Source organism: Thalassophryne amazonica, chromosome 12, assembly GCF_902500255.1.
Source record: "Thalassophryne amazonica chromosome 12, fThaAma1.1, whole genome shotgun sequence".
NCBI lineage: Eukaryota > Metazoa > Chordata > Actinopteri > Batrachoidiformes > Batrachoididae > Thalassophryne > Thalassophryne amazonica.
In genome coordinates this window covers 69100932-69120359 of record NC_047114.1, presented here as the reverse complement: position 1 = coordinate 69120359, position 19428 = coordinate 69100932, and the positions used below count along the sequence as shown (strand labels likewise).

At 40.0% G+C, this 19428-nt stretch overlaps 1 protein-coding gene across 1 annotated transcript; it reads left to right on the top strand.

Moving 5' to 3' along the window:
- Window positions 1-658: 658 nt before the first annotated feature.
- On the top strand, window positions 659-11159 carry extl2 (exostosin-like glycosyltransferase 2). Its single transcript, XM_034183709.1, has 5 exons — window positions 659-815; window positions 7269-7708; window positions 8148-8218; window positions 8608-8720; window positions 8817-11159. The coding sequence occupies exons 1-5, from the start codon at window positions 811-813 to the stop codon at window positions 9202-9204; spliced, it is 1017 nt and encodes a 338-aa protein (XP_034039600.1). The 5' UTR covers window positions 659-810; the 3' UTR covers window positions 9205-11159.
- Window positions 11160-19428: the final 8269 nt, after the last annotated feature.

Below are 19428 nucleotides of genomic sequence, written 5' to 3'. Positions count from 1 at the left end.
TTGCCTATATGCTGGAATAAGGGATAGAACTTTTCAAATTATTTTTCATTACTTCCAATTTCAATCATACTCACAGGTGAAATGTTCGTCCACAGCCTTTGATCTGGTAATTTGCGCAGTGTATAGCTGCACATGAAGGTATTTTTTAAACAAAATTACAAAGAACAAAGTTGCATGCTGATGATTCCACAAAACATATATAAAATTTGATTAAAGAATGATAATTTTTGAATTGAGTATTTGTCCCTGTGAGAAGTGTCAAAGTAATAAAAGAAAGAAAGAAAATAAATTAAATAACTAATCATGGCATGCATAGATTATGGGGGATTAATCTTACATTATCTGAAGAACAAAAATAAGTAAATGAGAAAATTTCATTACTTGAAATTGTTGACCTTCTCATAAGCTATGTGAGATAAGTTGGGAGTGGCAAGATGGCCGCCAGTTTGCTTCAGCGGATTGTATGGGGGGTGTGTGTGTGTGTGTGCGTGCGCGCGCGCGCGCCAATGAGCTATCCAGTAATATATGCATTAGCGGTTGCAACAAACCAGTTTCCGCATACCGCAAATGTTTGCTTTCGTGTGAGATGTCGTTCTCCCACTCCGGTCCTATAGATGGCAGGATTGCACTTTTTCTTTGGTTGCCAAACGTCAGTTAACTTCAGAAGAAGGCGGTTTCCTTGCTGAAGAATTGTTATTTGGTTCTCAGAGGTTTTAAATCCACTGAGATTCTTCTTGTGGTGTCGGGGTCTGTGTGTTACGTTCTCCTGGTCTTGAGTCGACATGAGGACGGTGTGAACACTCACGCAAAATGAGGTGAGTTCGCAAAAATTAACTGCAGTAAAGTTAGAAAGATAGTCATAGGTTCAAAGTACAAAGCTTAAGAGAAACGTAGAAAAACATACGACACTAGTTTCTAACCTCAGGAACGTAACGAGCTACAACCTTGAGAAACGGAAGCGTAGGGACCGTCTACAAAGTGCAAAACGGAAAGAGACGTCTGAAAAATATTTAATAAATTCATTCGTATAAGGTGTGTTATCACCAAATTCACTGCACACATCTCTGCAATCTCCTGCTGGTTATACAGCATTCAGTTTGGGAAAATGTCTTTTAGCATAATTTTTTTCATTGTTTTAATATTTAATAGCAGTGTTGCTGTAAGGTCTATTGTTTGGGGTCTGCAACCTTTATAAGAGCCATTTTTGTCCCGTCTTCCACAAATAAGATTTTTCTGGAGTTGCAAAACGTATTTGACTTTCAAAATTCTTAATAAAGATCACACAGCTTATGAAGTTTTTCTCTATACATTTCAACTATATATATTTTTAATTGTTGTTTTTGGGGTTTTTTTTGTTTGTTTGTTTGTTTTTTTACAACCCCATATCTACGGAAGCGTATTGCATTCATTGGATTAAAAAAAAATTGACCGCTGATCTCGTAATTACGACATCAGGATCTCGTAATTATGAGATCAGGCTATTTTTATTTTTATTGTGTGTAATCGCTTCCGTACTTCCAGTCCTTCGGTAGAGACAAGTGTGAGAATTCCCGAGTGATAATCGAAAATCGGCCAATTTGTAACCTCCGACACTGCACTGTGATCACACGCCACGGCGCACTCAAAGTGTGGATTTCCTCCTAACTATTCCTGGATGAATGAAACTTCCAGCGAGGTGGGGCATGGGGCCCACAGACTGGCATGTGCCCGGGTGGGAGTGAACACCACTTTGTCCCTCAGTGGTCGGTGGGGCTGTGCGAGTGAAAGCTGGAAGATGCCCCATGATCCTTCCTGGACATTCATCCAGGAGCACTTCAGGGGAAAATCCACACTTTGTGGCCTGCAACATATTCCAAGAGGGTCAGGGTGGGTGGGTGGGGCTATGGGCAGTTTATTCTAAATGTAAGAATTAATTAATCATTTTTACAGCCAGTCTTCGTGAGAAATGTCAGGAGATGATTACATGAACGTTTCCAAGTCGCTGAATATTTCTTTGACTTCATTTACATCAGTCATTTAGAAATATAGTGTGGTACTTTATGGTAAATCTGTGTCGAGTAGGCAGTTTTTAAAAACTAAATGGTCATGCTGGAAGGAGACAAGTGAGGGAAGCCACCAAGACACAACACAGTGGCGAAACTGGGTACGGCACAACAGTTTTATGATTATTTTTGTGGTTCTGGCACTGATCTGATGCCATAGCCAGCGCTCTCCTCAGAAATATAGTGGCACTTGGGTGCAGCATCAGCGGAGGATTTATTTATTTTATTCAAATGGAGAAGTTATCGCACTATCTTTTTTTTAAATATTAATGGAAGCCAATTTCCTGCAACTTCATAGGCAGAAGAGACTAGACAGAAAAAGCGATTCTGCTTGGTTGCCCACTAATTGAAAAAACAAAACAAAACAAAAAAAACAACAACAGACTTTTCTACATTTTGTGAGTCTTCACTATTCCAATACAGGACCTGGACTGGACTGTGCAGGACTCTGTGGACTTTAGTCAACAAACAAACACTTGTTTCTAATGTCAGGAAGGTCGACAACCAGCTACAACCTCATTTTTATCCTAGCTGGAATAATATGTGTCGGGACTGTCTACAAATGCAAAAATGAAAAGAGACGAGAAGAATATCAAGCAAGTTCATGCAATAAGGTGTGGTGACACAAAATTCACTTCACACATTGGGGTCTCCTACTGCGTATATAATAACACTCAGTTTGGAAAAATGTTATTTTGCACATGCATACATATATAAAAAATAAAATATTCAGTAACTTCCCTGTCATAAGGTGTAATGACCCCAAATTCACTTAACACATCAATGGTCTTCTGCTAGTTATACTTAAGTCTGAGAGCATGCACTGGCACTGCTCTTTGCCCCATCCACACCATGAAACAGCCCTGGGGCCTGGATGGCAACCACCCAGACAGATAACTGTCCATTCCCACATTACTAAAGGCTTGTTTCCACTGAGCAGTCCGGATTGGTACGGCACAGTATGGTATAGGTCAGAATGGTTAAGTCGGGCTTGGCTTGTGTTTCCACCGCAAGCGGTACGCTTTTGTTTGATATGCAGAAAAAGATAGGCATTGACATGCACATCATTAAGAGCGTGTACTCTGTCATGTGGCCTCGCCACTCCACACTTAGTCCACATTTTTAAAATTTAATTTAATTTCTGTCTTTGTGGATCATGGGGTTTATTTTTGTTGCAAGTAGAATGCTGAAGAGTCGACTGATGCCTGTGGTAAACATTTGGCATGAATGAATGAATGGAGTGCTGTGAGTCTTTCAGCTTTTAAAACAAGTAAATGTTCTTGTTGTGGGAGTGCCTGCGTTTTTTGGTTCAGGCTGAGAAATACATCTGGAGCAGACAAACACAGAGGGACGTTTTTTTAAAAATGCTATGTTTATTCAGCCACAACAAGGAATTAAAGCTTTTCCAGATGGCATTTTCCAAAAATAAGTGCATTTTAAGTGGATAAGTTTTTGTCAGGCTGTGATGATTAATCCAACTGAACCGACGTAATAGGTGAGATTAAGACTTTATATTTATTCAGTGAGTGAATGATTTTAATATTTGAAACAGCCGGAACTGTATGAATGGTTGCAGTGGGTTTGCACCTCTCTTTTGTTGCCATTCCATTATTTTGGTACCCCAGCCGGAGTGCGCCGAAAAGTGGTATGGTATAATAAAACATCTTCTTAAAAGTGCTGTCCACATTAAAGTGCCCGGGTTTACAATAAAAAATACATGCGTTGGTGAGCATTCTTACATACCTGGTCAATCTGATGCTCAAAGGTCCCAAGATATTTATAATTCTGCACAATTTCCACAGCCAGACCATTAATGACGACGGTGGAGATGGCATCCTGCTTTTTCCTAAAATCAGTTATCATCTCTTTATCTCTCTTCTCAACTACCATCATTCATGAAACTGTAAGCTCACTCATTGTTTCATTAGTTGAAATGAAGTAACTATACAGCAGCCATGAGGTGACTACTTCGTAACAATATGAAAATGCAACAAATTTCAAATCTAACAAAATATGCAAAACTATATTTTCCAAACTTGAGTGCTGTAGTATAACCACCAGGAGATCCCTGATGGCTGAAGTTTATTTGGTGACATTACACCTTCTGACAATGAAGTTTTGAATAATTTATGAATAGGGAAAAAAATCTTATAAAATTATGCAAGATGACATTTTTTCAAATCTTGAGTGCTGTAATATAAGAAGCAGGAGATCCCTGGTGGCCAAAGTGGTGCATTTTCAACTTTCGTGACGTTAGAAGCTAGTGTTGTTTTTCTACAATGTTTCTTTTATGATTTATATTGACCAGTGAACTTCAAATCTGTGAATATCTAACTTTCCTGCAGTGAGTGGTGGTTTGGACCCCAAATATATTGTTCAAATTACCAAACACACACACACACATATATATATATATATCCTAACCCAGACCCTTAATCTGATTCTAACCCTAAACAAATTTAACATAAAATCATTTTTGAAGTCATTAGGCGGTGGATACTGATTTACATACAGCCTTATTCCAGCCATGGAAATGCTTCCAGAAATGGCAGTCACATTCACACCTTGCCCTGTTTTGCGAAAAGTGCAGAACCGATTTAATTTCTGCCATAGATTTTGTATGGCTTCTTACAGCCTGTCGGAGTACTGCTCTGATCAGACCCCTAATGCAAAGTAAGGCTGCAAACTAAGGATTATATTAATTATAGGTCTTTTTTTTTTATTAATCCCCCAAACTGTTTCTCTTCTGTCATTCCAATTTGGATCGAACTTAAAGACAGTTTTGCCCAGCTGGTCCTGCACCAAAGTTATGCTCCATGTCAACAATCAAGGCTAAGGAGACTGTTCTTCCCCAGCGCCTCCTCTCAGTTGGATGTGCCTAGAAGACCTCCTTATGGAATTGATCAGGGGGCATCCTCACCAGATGGCTGAACCACCTCAGCTGGCTCCTTTCGATATGAAGAAGCAGCAGCTCTACTCAGAGTCCCTCCTGGATAGTCACAGTGTTCAAGAATGTAAGCCTGACGTAGGAATCTCATTTTGCTTGCTTGTATCCGCAGTCTTATTCTTTTGGTCATTCCACAAAATTAATGACCTTTGAGGATAGGAGTGTAGATCGAGAGTCTCACCTTCTTGCTCAGCTCCTTCTTACCTATGACAATCTGTTATAGCATCTGTTAACCATTACGTGCTGTCCTAAACCGTCATTGATCTCATGCTCCAACTTAACCCCACTCATGAACAAGACACTGAGGTACTTAAACTCCTTCACTTGGGGCAATAACTGTCCCCAACCCAGAGGGGACAGTCCAATGTTTTACAACAGAGGACCATGGTCTCAGATTTGGAGACCTGCTCAGTGCACATCAGAGGTCACTGCTTGATGAAGCCAACAAAACCACATCATTTGCAAAAATCAGAGATGCAACTTTAAGGTCACCAAACTGGACACCCTCCGGTCCCTGAGTGCTCTTTGAAATCCCGTCCCTGAAGGTCACAAACAGGATTGGTGACAAGGGTCAGCCCTGGCAGGATCAAACACCCACCAGAAACTGGATGTAATGCAGAAAATGCAGAAAAACCTGCTACTTTATTCATACAGAGAATGAATCATGCATTGCAGTGGTTCCGGAACTCCATACTCCTGCAGTGCCCCCACAGGACACCTTGAGGGACCCAGTTGTACACCTTTTCCAAGTCCACAAAACATGTAGACTGGTTGGTCATACTCCCAAGACCCTTCTAATGTGCTTATGAGGGTAAAGAGCTGGTCCACAGTTCCACATCCAGGATGGAACCCCATTGCTCCTCCTGAATCTGAGGTTTGACTAAGTTTATGTCTGCTTTTTAGTACTGTGGCATAGGCTTTCCCAGGGAGGCTGAGATGTGTGATTCATCTATAATTGGAACACACTCTCCTGTCCCCTTTTTTAAAGATGGGGACCATGACCCTAGTTTGCAGAGGTACTGTCCCTGCCTTCCCATGCAACATTGTACAACCCCAATTCCAGTGAAGTTGGGACATTGTGTAAAATGTAAATAAAAACAGAATACAATGATTTGCAAATCCTCTTCAACCTATATTCAATGAATACACCACAAAGACAAGATATTTAATGTTCAAACTGATACATTTTATTGTTTTTGTGCAAATATTTGTTAAATTTGAAATGGATGCCTGCAACACATTTCAAAAAAGTTGGGATGGGGCAACAAAAGACTGGGAAAGTTGATGAATGCTCAAAGAACACTTAATTGGAAACAGGTGAGTGTCATGATTGGGTATAAAAGGAGCATCCCCAAAAGGCTCAGCCTGACGATATGCTCAGTTGAATTTAGTAGCTGTCCTGTCCTCCCTTGGGGGAGGTGATGGTCTAGTGGCTAAAGTGTTGGGCTTGAGTCCAGAAGATTATGGGTTCAAATGCCCACCTGACTGGAAAATCACTAAGGGCCCTTGGGCAAGGCTTTTAATCCCCTATTGCTCCCGGTGTAGTGAGCGCCTTGTATGGCAGCACCCTGACATCGGGGTGAATGTGAGGCATAATTGTAAAGCGCTTTGAGCGTCTGATTCAGATGGAAAAGTGCTATATAAATGCAGTCCATTTACCTTGCTGAACACAGCCCGGGCCAGTAACTGCCTCCCTTTCCTGAGTGGCCTGACAGTTAGCCAGACCGCTTTGAGCCTGACCGAAAGTCATTCTTTGTGGCCTCTCCAAACTCTTCCCACATCTGAGTTTTTGCCTCTGCTACTAGTACTTTTTAACTTTCAGATTTGCTACAGATACTGTATGTGACCCCTGCCCAAAATTCTATTTGCCCACCCATTCACTAACCTTATCACAATGTGTGTGTTTTTCTGTTTATGATAGAAATGATTTATGTTTGCTGTCTTGAAATCTACAGTCTGTAGATTGTCATAAAACCGAGTTCTTTTAGGTGGAGTCACTGGAAATGATAAAATCAGGTTTTTCAAATAACATTCTTAATAAGTGATCCCTGATTGCTCTGTAAAATTTATTTATTTTTTGTAGTGTTTGGACATTTCAAATTTGATTTTGTGTTGAAACACTGATCCCACGTTGTTAAAGTTTGCAGTCGTAATCACTAAAATGTTCCTCTGTTGGTGTGGGAAGGTTCTGCAAGACCTGATGGCAGCATGAAAATGTTGACATTCTGATAACCCCGATATTCATTTTAATAGTATTCACACAACCTTCTGTCCTGCAGGCTTCACCTTCCCTGGATGAGGATTCGGGGAGTATATTTGATGTTGGCAATCCTTCTCCTGCTTCTGGTCGGTGTGTCCTACGTAGCTCTACTGCCCCCTGCTGAGAATCAAGCCGGCGTCAGTGTGATAGGAGTAGTACGCCGCGGTACTGTGAACAAGGACACTCTGGTTCACCGTAGTGACAGCACAGAGGAGCGCAAGTTTACCATCATCATCCAAACATACAACCGCACAGACATTCTGCTGAAGCTCTTAAACCATTACCAGGCTGTGCCTCACCTTCGGCAGATTATCATAGTCTGGAACAATGTTGGAGGACAGACACCTGAAAAGTTATGGAACTCTTATGGCCCACATCCAGTCCCTGTTGTGTTCAAGGAGCAAACTACAAATCGAGTGCGCAACCGGTTACAACCATTCCCTGAGATTGATACTGATGGTAGGTCGGTCCATAAATGTGGAAATGGAAGAATGCTTACACACTGCCTGTTTGGTTTAGTCACGTTTTCTTCCACAAATTCTTAGTGGGCCCTATCTTCTACCCAAAGCACAGTGGTGCACAGGCCAGCATAATTGTCATTGTTTCCAGTCTGATGCAGGTGTCATTTTTACATGCCGCACCCGCATCAGATGGCATTTGTGCTCATGTGGGTGTATCACTTTAAAATGATGCATTGATACCTTTCATCACCAGAAAGCACTTGCACCTTAGACCAACAATAAGCAGGGTCTGAAGTTCAATACTGTATGGACTTTAGACCCAGATGGATTTTCACATTTTAGACAATTTGTCTTTCTGTCTGCCATCAAGAATGTTAAGTTTGGCCACTTTTGAAAGTTTTTCCAAGTGTTTGTATGATTTTTGTTCTGATCCTTAGCTGTGTTGATGCTGGATGACGACATGCAGGTCAGTGTTCCTGACATCAGTTTTGCATTTACCGTCTGGAAGGTAAGACGATTTGAAGATTATGGAGAGTAAAATGATAAATATTCTGTATATTTGAATTAAATGTGACCTGCAAATGCTCACCAGGCAAGGGTTGTCATGATACTACAATTTCAAATGTGATACCCAGGAAAATACCCAATACCGTTTTTGATGCCTCAGGGGTTTAAAAAAAAAAAGCCCAAATGAATTAAAACAAATAAACAAAAAAGGCTACTTGCAGGTTGTCTGAGGTACTGCAGGAATAAACAAAACAAAAAACTAAACAAATAAAAAACCAAAAACAATTTGGTGTATCAGATACTGGTATCGGGTGTTTTCTGGTTTTGGTTCAACAACTCTACACTATACACATTGTGGATATAAGCAGATTTTAATCTGTGGATTTACAGCAATTTCCAGACCAGATTGTTGGATTTGTACCAAGAAAACACGTGATGTCAGGAGGAATTTATAGTTACGGAAGCTTTGAGCTGCAGGACCCAGAAACAGGCGGTGGTGATAAGTAAGTTGTACATTTCAGGTTTTTAGCCAGTGTTGTTCAGATTGTTTTTGTCGTCTGATAAGCCACTTTCTATGCCACCCCACCTGCCCACTGCAGATACTCCATGGTGTTAATTGGAGCCGCCTTCTTCCATCGTCGCTACCTGGAGCTCTTTCAGGATCAGCCTGAAGCAGTGCATGCGCTGGTGGATGAAACTCAGAACTGTGATGACATTGCAGTTAACTTTGCTGTTGCTCTGTATTTAAGAAAACTGTCCAACAGAATCTCCCCAAAGCCCTCAGGGGTCTTTGTCAAACCAGTGGACCTTCGTAACTTTGAAAAGGACACCAGCGGGTACCAGGGTATGTGGCATCGTCCTGAACACTTCCTCCAGAGGTCTTACTGTCTGAACAGGCTGGCAAAGATTTATGGCTTCATGCCACTCTGCTTCTCCAACCTGATGGTGTCCCAGTTTGGCTTCCCCAGCTATGCCAACCATAAATAAGCACAGTGGATGAAGTTCTGTAGGGTTGCCGTAGGGCTATTTGGTTTGAAGTAAGCAATGAACCAAAAATGGAATATAGGTAAGCAGCATACTAATTAATGAATTTTTGAAGATAAAATTTTAAATAATTTTCTGGACTATGTCTCACCAGCATACAGGTCACATCTGACCAAAAATGCATCATGAAAAGAACGAAGGGGCGGGAGCCAACCATAAGTCACCTTATTTTTAATTGAAATGTTTTGCCACTTTGTACAACAAGCAGCCAAATGAAATTCACAGGTGCATTATTTATTTATTTAGAATTGTTATTGTATGAGGCACAAATGTCAAGTAAACTGCTTGTGGCTCCTTAATGGATGGTCATAGGTGAGGTAAACGTATATTGTAATTAAATGTTTGAAACTGTGGTGCATTATTTGTAATTCAATCTGTGCATTGGCCAGGAGAAGCTGTCAAGTTAATTGTTATTGTACGAGGCACAAAATAAGTAAGCACTGCTTGTGGTCATGGAAAGAACGATAATAGGTAAAATGTGCGGTTTAATTAAACATGGGAAAACTCCCCGCATTATTTATCCAGTGGCTTTGCATTTCGAAATATCACAAACTCTTGAGGTGCGCAATTTTGTGTGAAATACATGAGGGGCAATTTCCAGTTTGTAACTTGTAATCTGGACCTTTCTGTGTGCAGTTTGCATGTTCTCCCCATGTTTGTGTGGGTTCCCTCTGGTTGCTCCGGCTTCCTCCCACATCTACAAATATAAAGGTTAGGTGAACTGGGAAGTTGAAATTGACCGTAGGTGTGAGTGCAGGTGTGAATGTATTTGTTTGTTTATATGTGGCCCCACGACAAACTGGCATAATCATAGTGCATTGTGGGAAAATGGTACTGCATTTATGGACATGCAAATGGGTTGCCCGGGAAATGCGGCACTTCCGACGAAGCAGCGAATCCGAAGGCGAGAATTCATACTTTTGTGATTGGCTTTGTCTATTGAAATAAGCTGGTTTTGTTTTGTCTCTAATTTGCTTCTAACAGCCAGCTGACGGCTCTCATTGCTTGGAACGGTGAGATTTATACACCAAGCTGAGCTGAAATGAACTACTGTACATTAAATTGACTTTATTGACATGTCTGACCCCTTTGAAAAATGACCAAATTCCATGTATTTGTAATGCAGTCTGCGATGTTTTCAGCGACCAAAAACGGCCACCACAGGGCGCTTGGGTAAAGTCCACGGCAACCCATACTGCACTGCGAGTAGAAGCTAACAAGCTAACTGTTATTGTACGAGGCCCAAAATTTTAGAAAACCTTTGTGTGCCCTCTAAAACATTCAATGTAACATTTTAAAACTTGTAAAAGATAATAGCTTTACCTTTCCAGCTGAGTGTAGTGGACGTGCTGTTATTCTTGAAACTTATATTTCATGAAACTTATTACATTATGAAACTTATATTTTAGTCAGTGTGTTCTTTTAGTTTGAGAACATGATTTCTTAAATTCTTTCAGATAATCTTTTTCTTCTGCCTTAATGGTGTACTACCGCCACCTTCTGCTCTGGAGCATGAGTCACAGCATACCATTCAGTTACCTGCAGCTTATTACAACTGACACAAAAGATCAGGAATGTTTTTTCACAAGAGCTCAAACTAATACACACAAAAAAGTGATTTATATTTAGGAATTTTTTTCTTTTTTTTTTTCTTTTTTACCTGTTGTGACACCAATTGCAGTGGAGGGTGCAATACTGCATTCATAGCTTGGGCTTTGAATTGCTTGCATGAGAATGGGATGGAGGAAAAACGAAAGAAATCTATAAAATTCTTCCCCCCCATGGTCTTTCTGTGTTGAGTTTGCGTGGGTTCTCTCCAGTTGCTCCGACTTCCTCCCACATCCAAAAACACGGCAGGTTTAGTGAATTGGAATCTTTAAATTATGTAGATGTGTGTGTGGGTGTGAATGTGTTTGTCTATATGTGGCACTGAGACAGACTGGTGTCCTGTCCAGGGTGTACCCCGCCTCGCACTCTATAACTGCTGGGATAGGCCCCAGCTCCCCCGTGACCCTTAATTGGAGTAAGCGGGAATAGAAAATGGATGGATGTATAATGTGGCAGTAAATTAATAAATGCTCTTTAAAAAATAAATACATTGTGCATTATTTTTTAATGATACAGAGAAGAGCAGCCACAGTGTCAACATGTAATGATTAGTAATCAGCTGTTAATGAACTGATTGGATAATTGATTAATCAATTTGAGCCATTGGGGAAAAAAGCTACATGCTTTGAATTTATCCTTTTAAACATGACTTTTCTGTTTTATCTTACTGGTTTCTTTACTTCTCTCTCACAGTAAACAACCTTTCAGCTGTGGACAAAATAAGACATTTGAAGGCGTCGTTTTGGGCTCTAAAACATTGATCACCATTTTGTGATTTTTTTTTTTTTTTTTTTTTGTATAATCTGCTTTCAACAATGATGAAAATAATTGTTGGGTGAAGCCCCGCCAATGTAAATGGACTATGACCAACTTTGGGCAGTGGTAACGACAGGCTCAGGCTTCTCCACGGATGTATTCCTGATGACTATTCATATTTAATATGCTATTGTGTGTAATTTGACCAGCCTGCTGTCACTGGAGTCTGGGTTTGAAGCCTCTTTGACAACTTCCTCCTTGTAAATATGTCATCCAGTACTGTTGTTAAATGTTGCAAACATTATGAACAGTTTATATTTGTACTACACGTTTGAACACTATTAACTTTTTTTTTTGTTATGCTTGTTGAAGTGTCGTGAGTCATGTTAGATATTCTTGTACAAAATTTAGAAATGCCTTGTTAAATGTGTTAAGATATTGGTGAATGTGAATATTTGTCTGTAAGCTGGTGTCTCGATGAGATGAGCTACCCATTGAGAGGAGCTCCATTGCGCAACTGCGCATGCACAGTTCTCTCTACCTCGGAGTTTAACACCTCCCCCTGTCGAGTTTAGCTACCTCTCTTTACCGCGCATGTGCATCTCCTCATTGAGCTGATGTCTCCATCATTTAACAACAATATTCTGCTATAAAGACACTCTGTACATGCAAGTCTTTACTTTTTTTTTTTTTTTTTTTTTTTTATTAAAAGACACATTACTGGATGTTTATGTAAAGACAAAACTTATGTGAGTTTTCCTCGATCGGTGAGCTCAACTCGACGGGTGAGGTGTGCATGCACACTTGCGTGGTGGAGCTCATCTTGAGGGGACACGGTCATGCTTTGAGATGAGCCCCACTACTGAAGAAAACCCATGTAAATTTTGTCTTTACATAAAAATACAGTAATAAGTGTCTTTTTGAATTTAAAAAGTAAAGACTTGCATGTACACGCTGTCTTTAAAGCAGAATATTGTCATTAGATGACAGAACACTGGGAAAATCTTTCTGCTCAGTGCAGAACTCTGTGGAATGTGACATCATCTGTCCATCAGCACCCCCAACTCCACAGCAGATGTATTTGCCAACGGACAAAATATTTAAATTATCCTTTTGCTCTGTCCATCAAAGTGTGACTTGGATTAACAGATTTGCTGTTATTTAATCACAGATGGCTAACAGACATTGATTTAGGGAGATTTTTTTTCTTATTTGATTACAGTTCACCTCAGGGATCTTCATGTTTTTGGCAAATGCACGCGTTACTTTATCGCCTGACTGAGCGGCACTTTGATCCACTGTGGTAAGGATGCACTCACAACAAAGGTGTAATGAAATGTTTACTGAAGATTCATATTCCGATAGGCAAGAACTGATTAAATTTTCAAGGTCAAAAGTCAAAGTTAGGAAAAATCTTGGAAAATTGGAAACAAATTTTCAAAAATTTATAACTCAAAAAAGATCCAAACTCTTTCATGTTTGACAGCGTATGTAGGATGGTATCCTTTATCAATTGACAAAGTTTTATCTGGTGTCGCCGACCGAACGGTCTCCCCTAAAAATCGGTCCACCCTGTTTTCACTGCCCATGCGTCATCAGTCCCGGTTCACAAATAATCACCTCGTTTCTGCTTCAAACTGCACTCCAGTCATCTATCTCAGCGACAGATCTGAAACTTTTGTACAACAATCATTTCCCATGAATCAGCATTATTTCATCATGTAAGAAGGAGGAAGCAGTCAGAGCGCCGGGGCTACACGAGCTGCTTAGCTGATGCGTTCACTATGCGTTTCGGTCATTTCAAAGCGTCACGAATTATTGCCAAGTTTCTGCTTAAAACAGCCTAGTTTCTGCTTAAAACTGACTTTAGAATGATTTAAGATGTTTTTCCTTATCTGATGGTTAATAATCCCATTAATCCATTTGATCGTTTTGTATGAAGAGCCGTCGTCTCAGACGGGCTGTGGTGGTCCGAAATGACACGTGCAGTGAAGGCAGGCGGACCGGATTTTTATGGGCGGACCGTTCAGTCTGCGACACCGGATCTGATCCGGATTACAGATTTTTGTGGGCATTTAAATTTAGCATTGAAAACTCCATTTGGTGCATGTTTTACATTATATCTTAATCAGACATGCCCCAATCACTCTCATATTTGAAAGTGAGGTCCAGCTGGCACTCACTATCGCCTGACAGTTTGATCTGGATCTGATCTGGATTATAGATTTTGTGGACATTTGAATTTAATATTTAACATTTTGTGTTCATTTTACATTATATCTCACCCAAAAGTGCCTCAGCCATTCTCATTTGTGATAATGAGGTGCAAAATGGCACTCTCAATGAATAGACTAAGTTTGAGCCACATCTGATCCATATTGCGGATTTAGCGGGTATTTGATTTTAACATTGAAAAGCCCTTTTGATCTATATTTTGTATTATATTTCAGGTCCTTCAGCCATATAAACAAAAACCTGTATCACAAAAACGCTGACCTTTAATCCAACAGTCGGATGCAAACATTTGGGAAATTAGGAAATAACCCTGTTGTCTGATGATTTGTGGATGTTCATGCTGGATTTTATGGTCGCAAATTGAGTTTTACCGGCAACGCGTTAGCAGAGCTGGTAAAACGGATATTTGCGATCATCAGCCACAACAGGGTTATTCCCATTCTAATCCAGTTCCATCGTTTGCAAGGTTTATTTTTCTGTAAGTAATTCAGGCCCATGCATGATATCACAAGAAACAACTGAAAATATTTTGCAGGATTGACAAAATTGTGTAAAATGTCTGAAATTCATCAATTTTATCTCTCAACCCCCCAGCCCATACCCCACTCTGCCACCAAGTTTGTCTTGTTTCACCTTCTAAAATGTGAAAATTTGCTTTAGATAATATTCACCTGATAGTATCTTGATTACATTTGGGTTTTGGGCAATTGGTTGGTGAAAATAAGAAATTTGATGGTGTCACCTTGGGCATTTTTTTTTTTACTCTTGACATTTTATAAAATAAACAGCTTACAAAATTATCAGTTGCAGCTAGGGATGTCCTGATCACCTTAAAAAAGTGGCCACAATCCTGTTCTGAGTCTCTGAGTCATGTAATACTGAGTGTCCACTGATGCAAAGTCCAGTCCAATACTTGTTCCCTAGAATATGCACTTGAACCGGTTACACTGCAAGCACATTAAAGTTAATCCAACGTATATGCTTGAGTAGTGAACAGCTCTGCAATATATTAAAAGAGGGGGGGCAAACAAAAATCACCTGCAATCCAAACTACTGAATGCTGTGTTGTTGCTTTTTTAAAGTTACGTCTGATCTTGCATGATGCACGTACACGGGGTGGACACGCTAACATCTGTAAGATGTCTTGTAAATCACTTCAGAGGTGTTATCTGATTTCAGATCAGCATTTTTAGATTTAGAAAAGTTTATTTCTCATTAACTTTTATAAAATATGAGAGAAATACATTTATTTAAAAAAAAAAAAAAAAACTTTCGGAGCAGTTCCTGCCATTTTGGATTGCTTTGTTCTAGAGTGTAGCCAGCAGACGTCACACTACCTCTCTACTGTGATTGGCTGCTGCCATGTTCTTCCTGGTGTCCCTCACTCAACTCAAGGAACACCCCCACCTCATCTATGATGTCCCTATCATAGACTGTATGGGTTGCTACCGTAAGTAGTTCAAGGCTCTCTGTTCTTTTGAAATGTTCCCATTCAGGGGAACCATTTATTAATTTTTTTTTCTAGACAACATGATTTTTGAGCATATTGGCAATGTCATATTATGAATCTCCTATTTAAAGGTTAATCAACAAAATTGTAGTGTTTGTAAAGGATTTTTTTTTTTTTTTTTTTTTTTTTTTTTTTTTTTTTTTTTTTTTTTTTTTTTTTTTTACTGAAGTCTTAAAAACCAAAAGGAGGTACACTTTTAACAATATTGTTTTTGCTCCTTTTTGACAAAAAAGAGTCTTTAAAATTTAGTTAAAATTTTATTTAAAGTTAAAATTAGTTTTTTTTTTGTGTGTGTGTGGTCTACTGGCATGTGTTTCTTTTGCTGTGTTCTATGTCCATATCTGTTGAACAAAGTTGCTAAAAATAAATAAATAAATAACCTTGTTTCCAGGGCCACCAGGTGAAGAACTGAAGCTTTTAAAGGACTTGCCTGCATCCGATTGGTTTATTAACGGTGGCATGTGTTTAGGATTGTGTATGAGGTGGGGGTCAATTGGCTAAATTGTGAGTCTTCTAATAGAATTTACATTGCACTGCATGTCTCCATGAGTAAAACCTGCATCTGTGGATTAGTCCGAGAGTGTAAAACTTCAAGATAGGACACACTGCCCAGGTTGACCTCAAACAAATGTAGAATAAAGATGTAGCATACAAAGACGTATTATTGTTATGATTATGGGAAACAGCTGATGTGTATTGACTGTATATGACAACCCAATAAGCCACTGTGCTGTGGTTTATGGGTTGTCATATACAGTTAATACACATCAGCTCCCTCTTGCCGAATGACTGCTGGGATAGACTCCACAACCAACCCCTTAATCGGAATAAGCAGGTTTAAGAGATGGATGGATGGATACAGAATCTCAGGCAAAGAGGCCTTGTGTTGCAGACTGGTTGAGCAGTACTGATGGCACGAGCTGTTACTATTGGCATCTGGATGAGTTCCACAAACATCACAAGCTTACCACTGACTCTAGAAATACAGTGGATCTAGAAAGTATTCAAAGTGCTTCAGTTTTTCCACATTTTATGTTACAGCCTTATTCCAATTTTTTTCCCTCAAAATTCTACACACAATACCACATAATGACAATATAAAAAGTGTATTTAGATTTTTGAAAATGTATTAAAAATAATAAAACAACTATGAAAGCACATGTACATACGTACTCACAGCCTTTGGCATGAAGCTCAAAACTGAGCTCAGGTGCATCCTGTTTCCACTGATCATCCTTGAGATGTTTCTATAGCTTAATTGGAGTCCACCTGGGGTAAATTCAACTGATTGGACATGAATTGGAAAGGCAAACACCAGACTACAGATATAAGTCACTCCTTAGTAAAAGTCACATGGCAGTCCACCTGGAGTTTACAAAAAGGCACCTGAAGGACTGTCAGACAAAATTCTCTGGTCTGATGAGACAAAGGTTGAACTCTTTGGTGTGAATGCCAGGCATCATGTTTGGAGGAAACCAGGCCCCATCCCTACAGTGAAGCATTGTGGTGGCAGCATCATGTTGTAGGGATGTTTTTCAGAGGCAGGAATTGGGAGAGTAGACATGACTGAAGGAAAAATGAATGCAGCAATGTACAGAGACATCCTGGATGGAAACCTGCTGCAGAGTGCTCTTGACCTCAGACTGGGGCGACGGTTCATCTTTCAGCGGGACAGTGACCTTAAGCACAGAGCTTGGGATCATTGGCTTCAGGACAACTCTGTGAATGTCCTTTAGTGGCCGAGCCAGAGCCCAGAGCTGAATCCGATTGAACGTCTCTGCAGAGATCTGAAAATGTCTGTGCACCGACGCTCCCCATCCAACCTGATGGAGCTTGAGAGGTGCTGCAAAGAGGAATGGGCAAAACTGCTCAAAGATAGGGGCACCAAGCTTGTAGCATCATATTCAAGAAGACTTGAGACTGTAATTGCTGCCAAAGGTGCATCAACAAAGTATTGAGCAAAGGCTGTGAATACATGTGTACGTGTGATTTCTTAGTATTATTTTATTTTTCATAAATTTGAAAATATTTCAAAAAACGTCTTTTATGTTGTCATTATGGGGTGTTGTGAGTTTAATTTTGAGGGGGAAAAATAATTTACTCCATTTTGGAATAAGGCTGTAACATAACAAAATGTGGAAAAAGTTATGAGTACTTTCTGGATGCACTGTAGTTAAATCAGGTAGAATTTTCAGTGCGGAAACTGCACTGCAGTGTTTGCAGAGTAACATGGGCTCTTCTCCAGTGCAATATCTGCATTTTTCTTTCAGGGTGAATGTAGCTATTTGAAAAGGATTTATTGGCAAATGCTGTAATGTCATACATGATAGATTAAAGTGAAGTTTAGAAGCATCTACACACAACTAATTAAGCATATAGAGCATCCCATGGGGATATTAGAGTGTGATCTGCAAGAAATTTCTATAGCCGTACAGAAAAAGGGGTGTAGATGTTCCACAGCAGCAATACAGTGTAATTAAAGGAGAACAATATGCCTTTGCTACTGTACAGACCCAAGGACACACTGGGCAAGTCAGATGATATCCTACAGTTGCAGGTCTGGGGCAAAGGAAGGGAAGGACAGCAATATGTGTGAAAGGAGGAGGAAGGATGCAAGCGATACATGAACAAGCATAGGACATAATGAGCTTTACAGAAAGAGGGAGGAAAAACAAGGCCGAGATCATAAATATTTGAGTGTTTTAGGAAGGTGCTTTAAGTAAAAGCAGTTATGATGTCAATTTGAGCCATTTTGGCTTTGTTTAGATATAAGGTCTTACTGCAACACACACACACAAACAAACAAATATGCACAGTCACCTCTGTGCATGCGGCTGAAATTCGCAGAGGACTTTAGGTTCCTTCCTGGTGAATGCAGTGCATCTTTTTGAAGCAGAGGTGTCCTCTTTCAGGTGCTCTCATTGATTTGCTGTGAACCGACGTCATCCAGGATTTGCCTGTGTCGGCAATAAGAGGGCAGGGATCATCATGTGACTGGAAGTGTGATGTTTGCACCTAAACTCAGAAAATCATTTTGTTTCATGTTGGACATCAATTAATCTTATTGCAATCAGGCTTGGGGATGAACAGATCACCTGCAGTATGATTGGGATGCAATACTATGTAACTATAATCTATTAGTTACAGAAAAAAAAGAAGCATTGGGAATTTAATTTTTTTTTTTTTTTTTTTTTTTACTGGATTACATGATTTACTATGAAACAAATATCTCTCATTGCTCTACTTTTGAATGAAACAGAATAAAAATTACTGCTACTGGCCCAGCAGAACTCTGCAGACTGAAGAACATGAGCACTGCTTCTCTGAAGCCACAAATTGTTTCTAAGCTGAATGAGACATTTTATTTTTACTTAGGGCAGTTTATGTCAGTGTAACACATATACATTTATTCTGTTGTTAGATAATGGAAAAAGCAAACCATTGTTAGAGTGCTTCTTATAAATACTGACTGAAAATTCTTCAGGAAAATATGACATTAAGATATTTACTATTTCTTTTTTTTCTAATGTCGCATAACTTGACAAAATAAACAAATGCAGGTTAATGTCAACATGTACTGTGCAACTAGTCAAACATTTATAAGGGCCCCTTCACACATAGTGTGAAGTTTGGTCAAAGTGCGCATGATACAGGAATCATGTGCAAACCGTGTAAATTTGTTCCTGCCTCCAACGCCTCATACACCTGTTGCTACAACTATTTGCACACAGCAGCGGCTGACAGAGTGTGTGCTGTCCAAACCCATTGCACCCTCTAGCGGCAGCTGTCGGCCAAATTCCAGGTGACACGCACGAACATCTAACACCGCTCACATGGCACTTAAAAAATGTGTGGCCACTCGCACTGTTGGCACGACAACAGACTGCAGACAACCACTGTTGTCCTCGCAGTGAAATTTGTCCAAGTTCCCCACGAGTATGACTTTGCAAACACACACACTGACACGTGGGTGTGTGCGCTCCACTCACAGGAGGTGTGGCTTCTGACAGGAGCAGCTCAGGGGATGTGTCATTCTGGACATTCCAGCTGGACAACAG

What these genes read in the sequence shown, in the direction of transcription:
- extl2 (XM_034183709.1), top strand. An exon ending in CCCTGAGATTGATACTGATG is followed by an intron (nt 7,709 to 8,147) that starts GTAGGTCGGTCC and finishes TCTGATCCTTAG; the next exon opens with CTGTGTTGATGCTGGATGAC. An exon ending in GAAACAGGCGGTGGTGATAA is followed by an intron (nt 8,721 to 8,816) that starts GTAAGTTGTACA and finishes TGCCCACTGCAG; the next exon opens with ATACTCCATGGTGTTAATTG.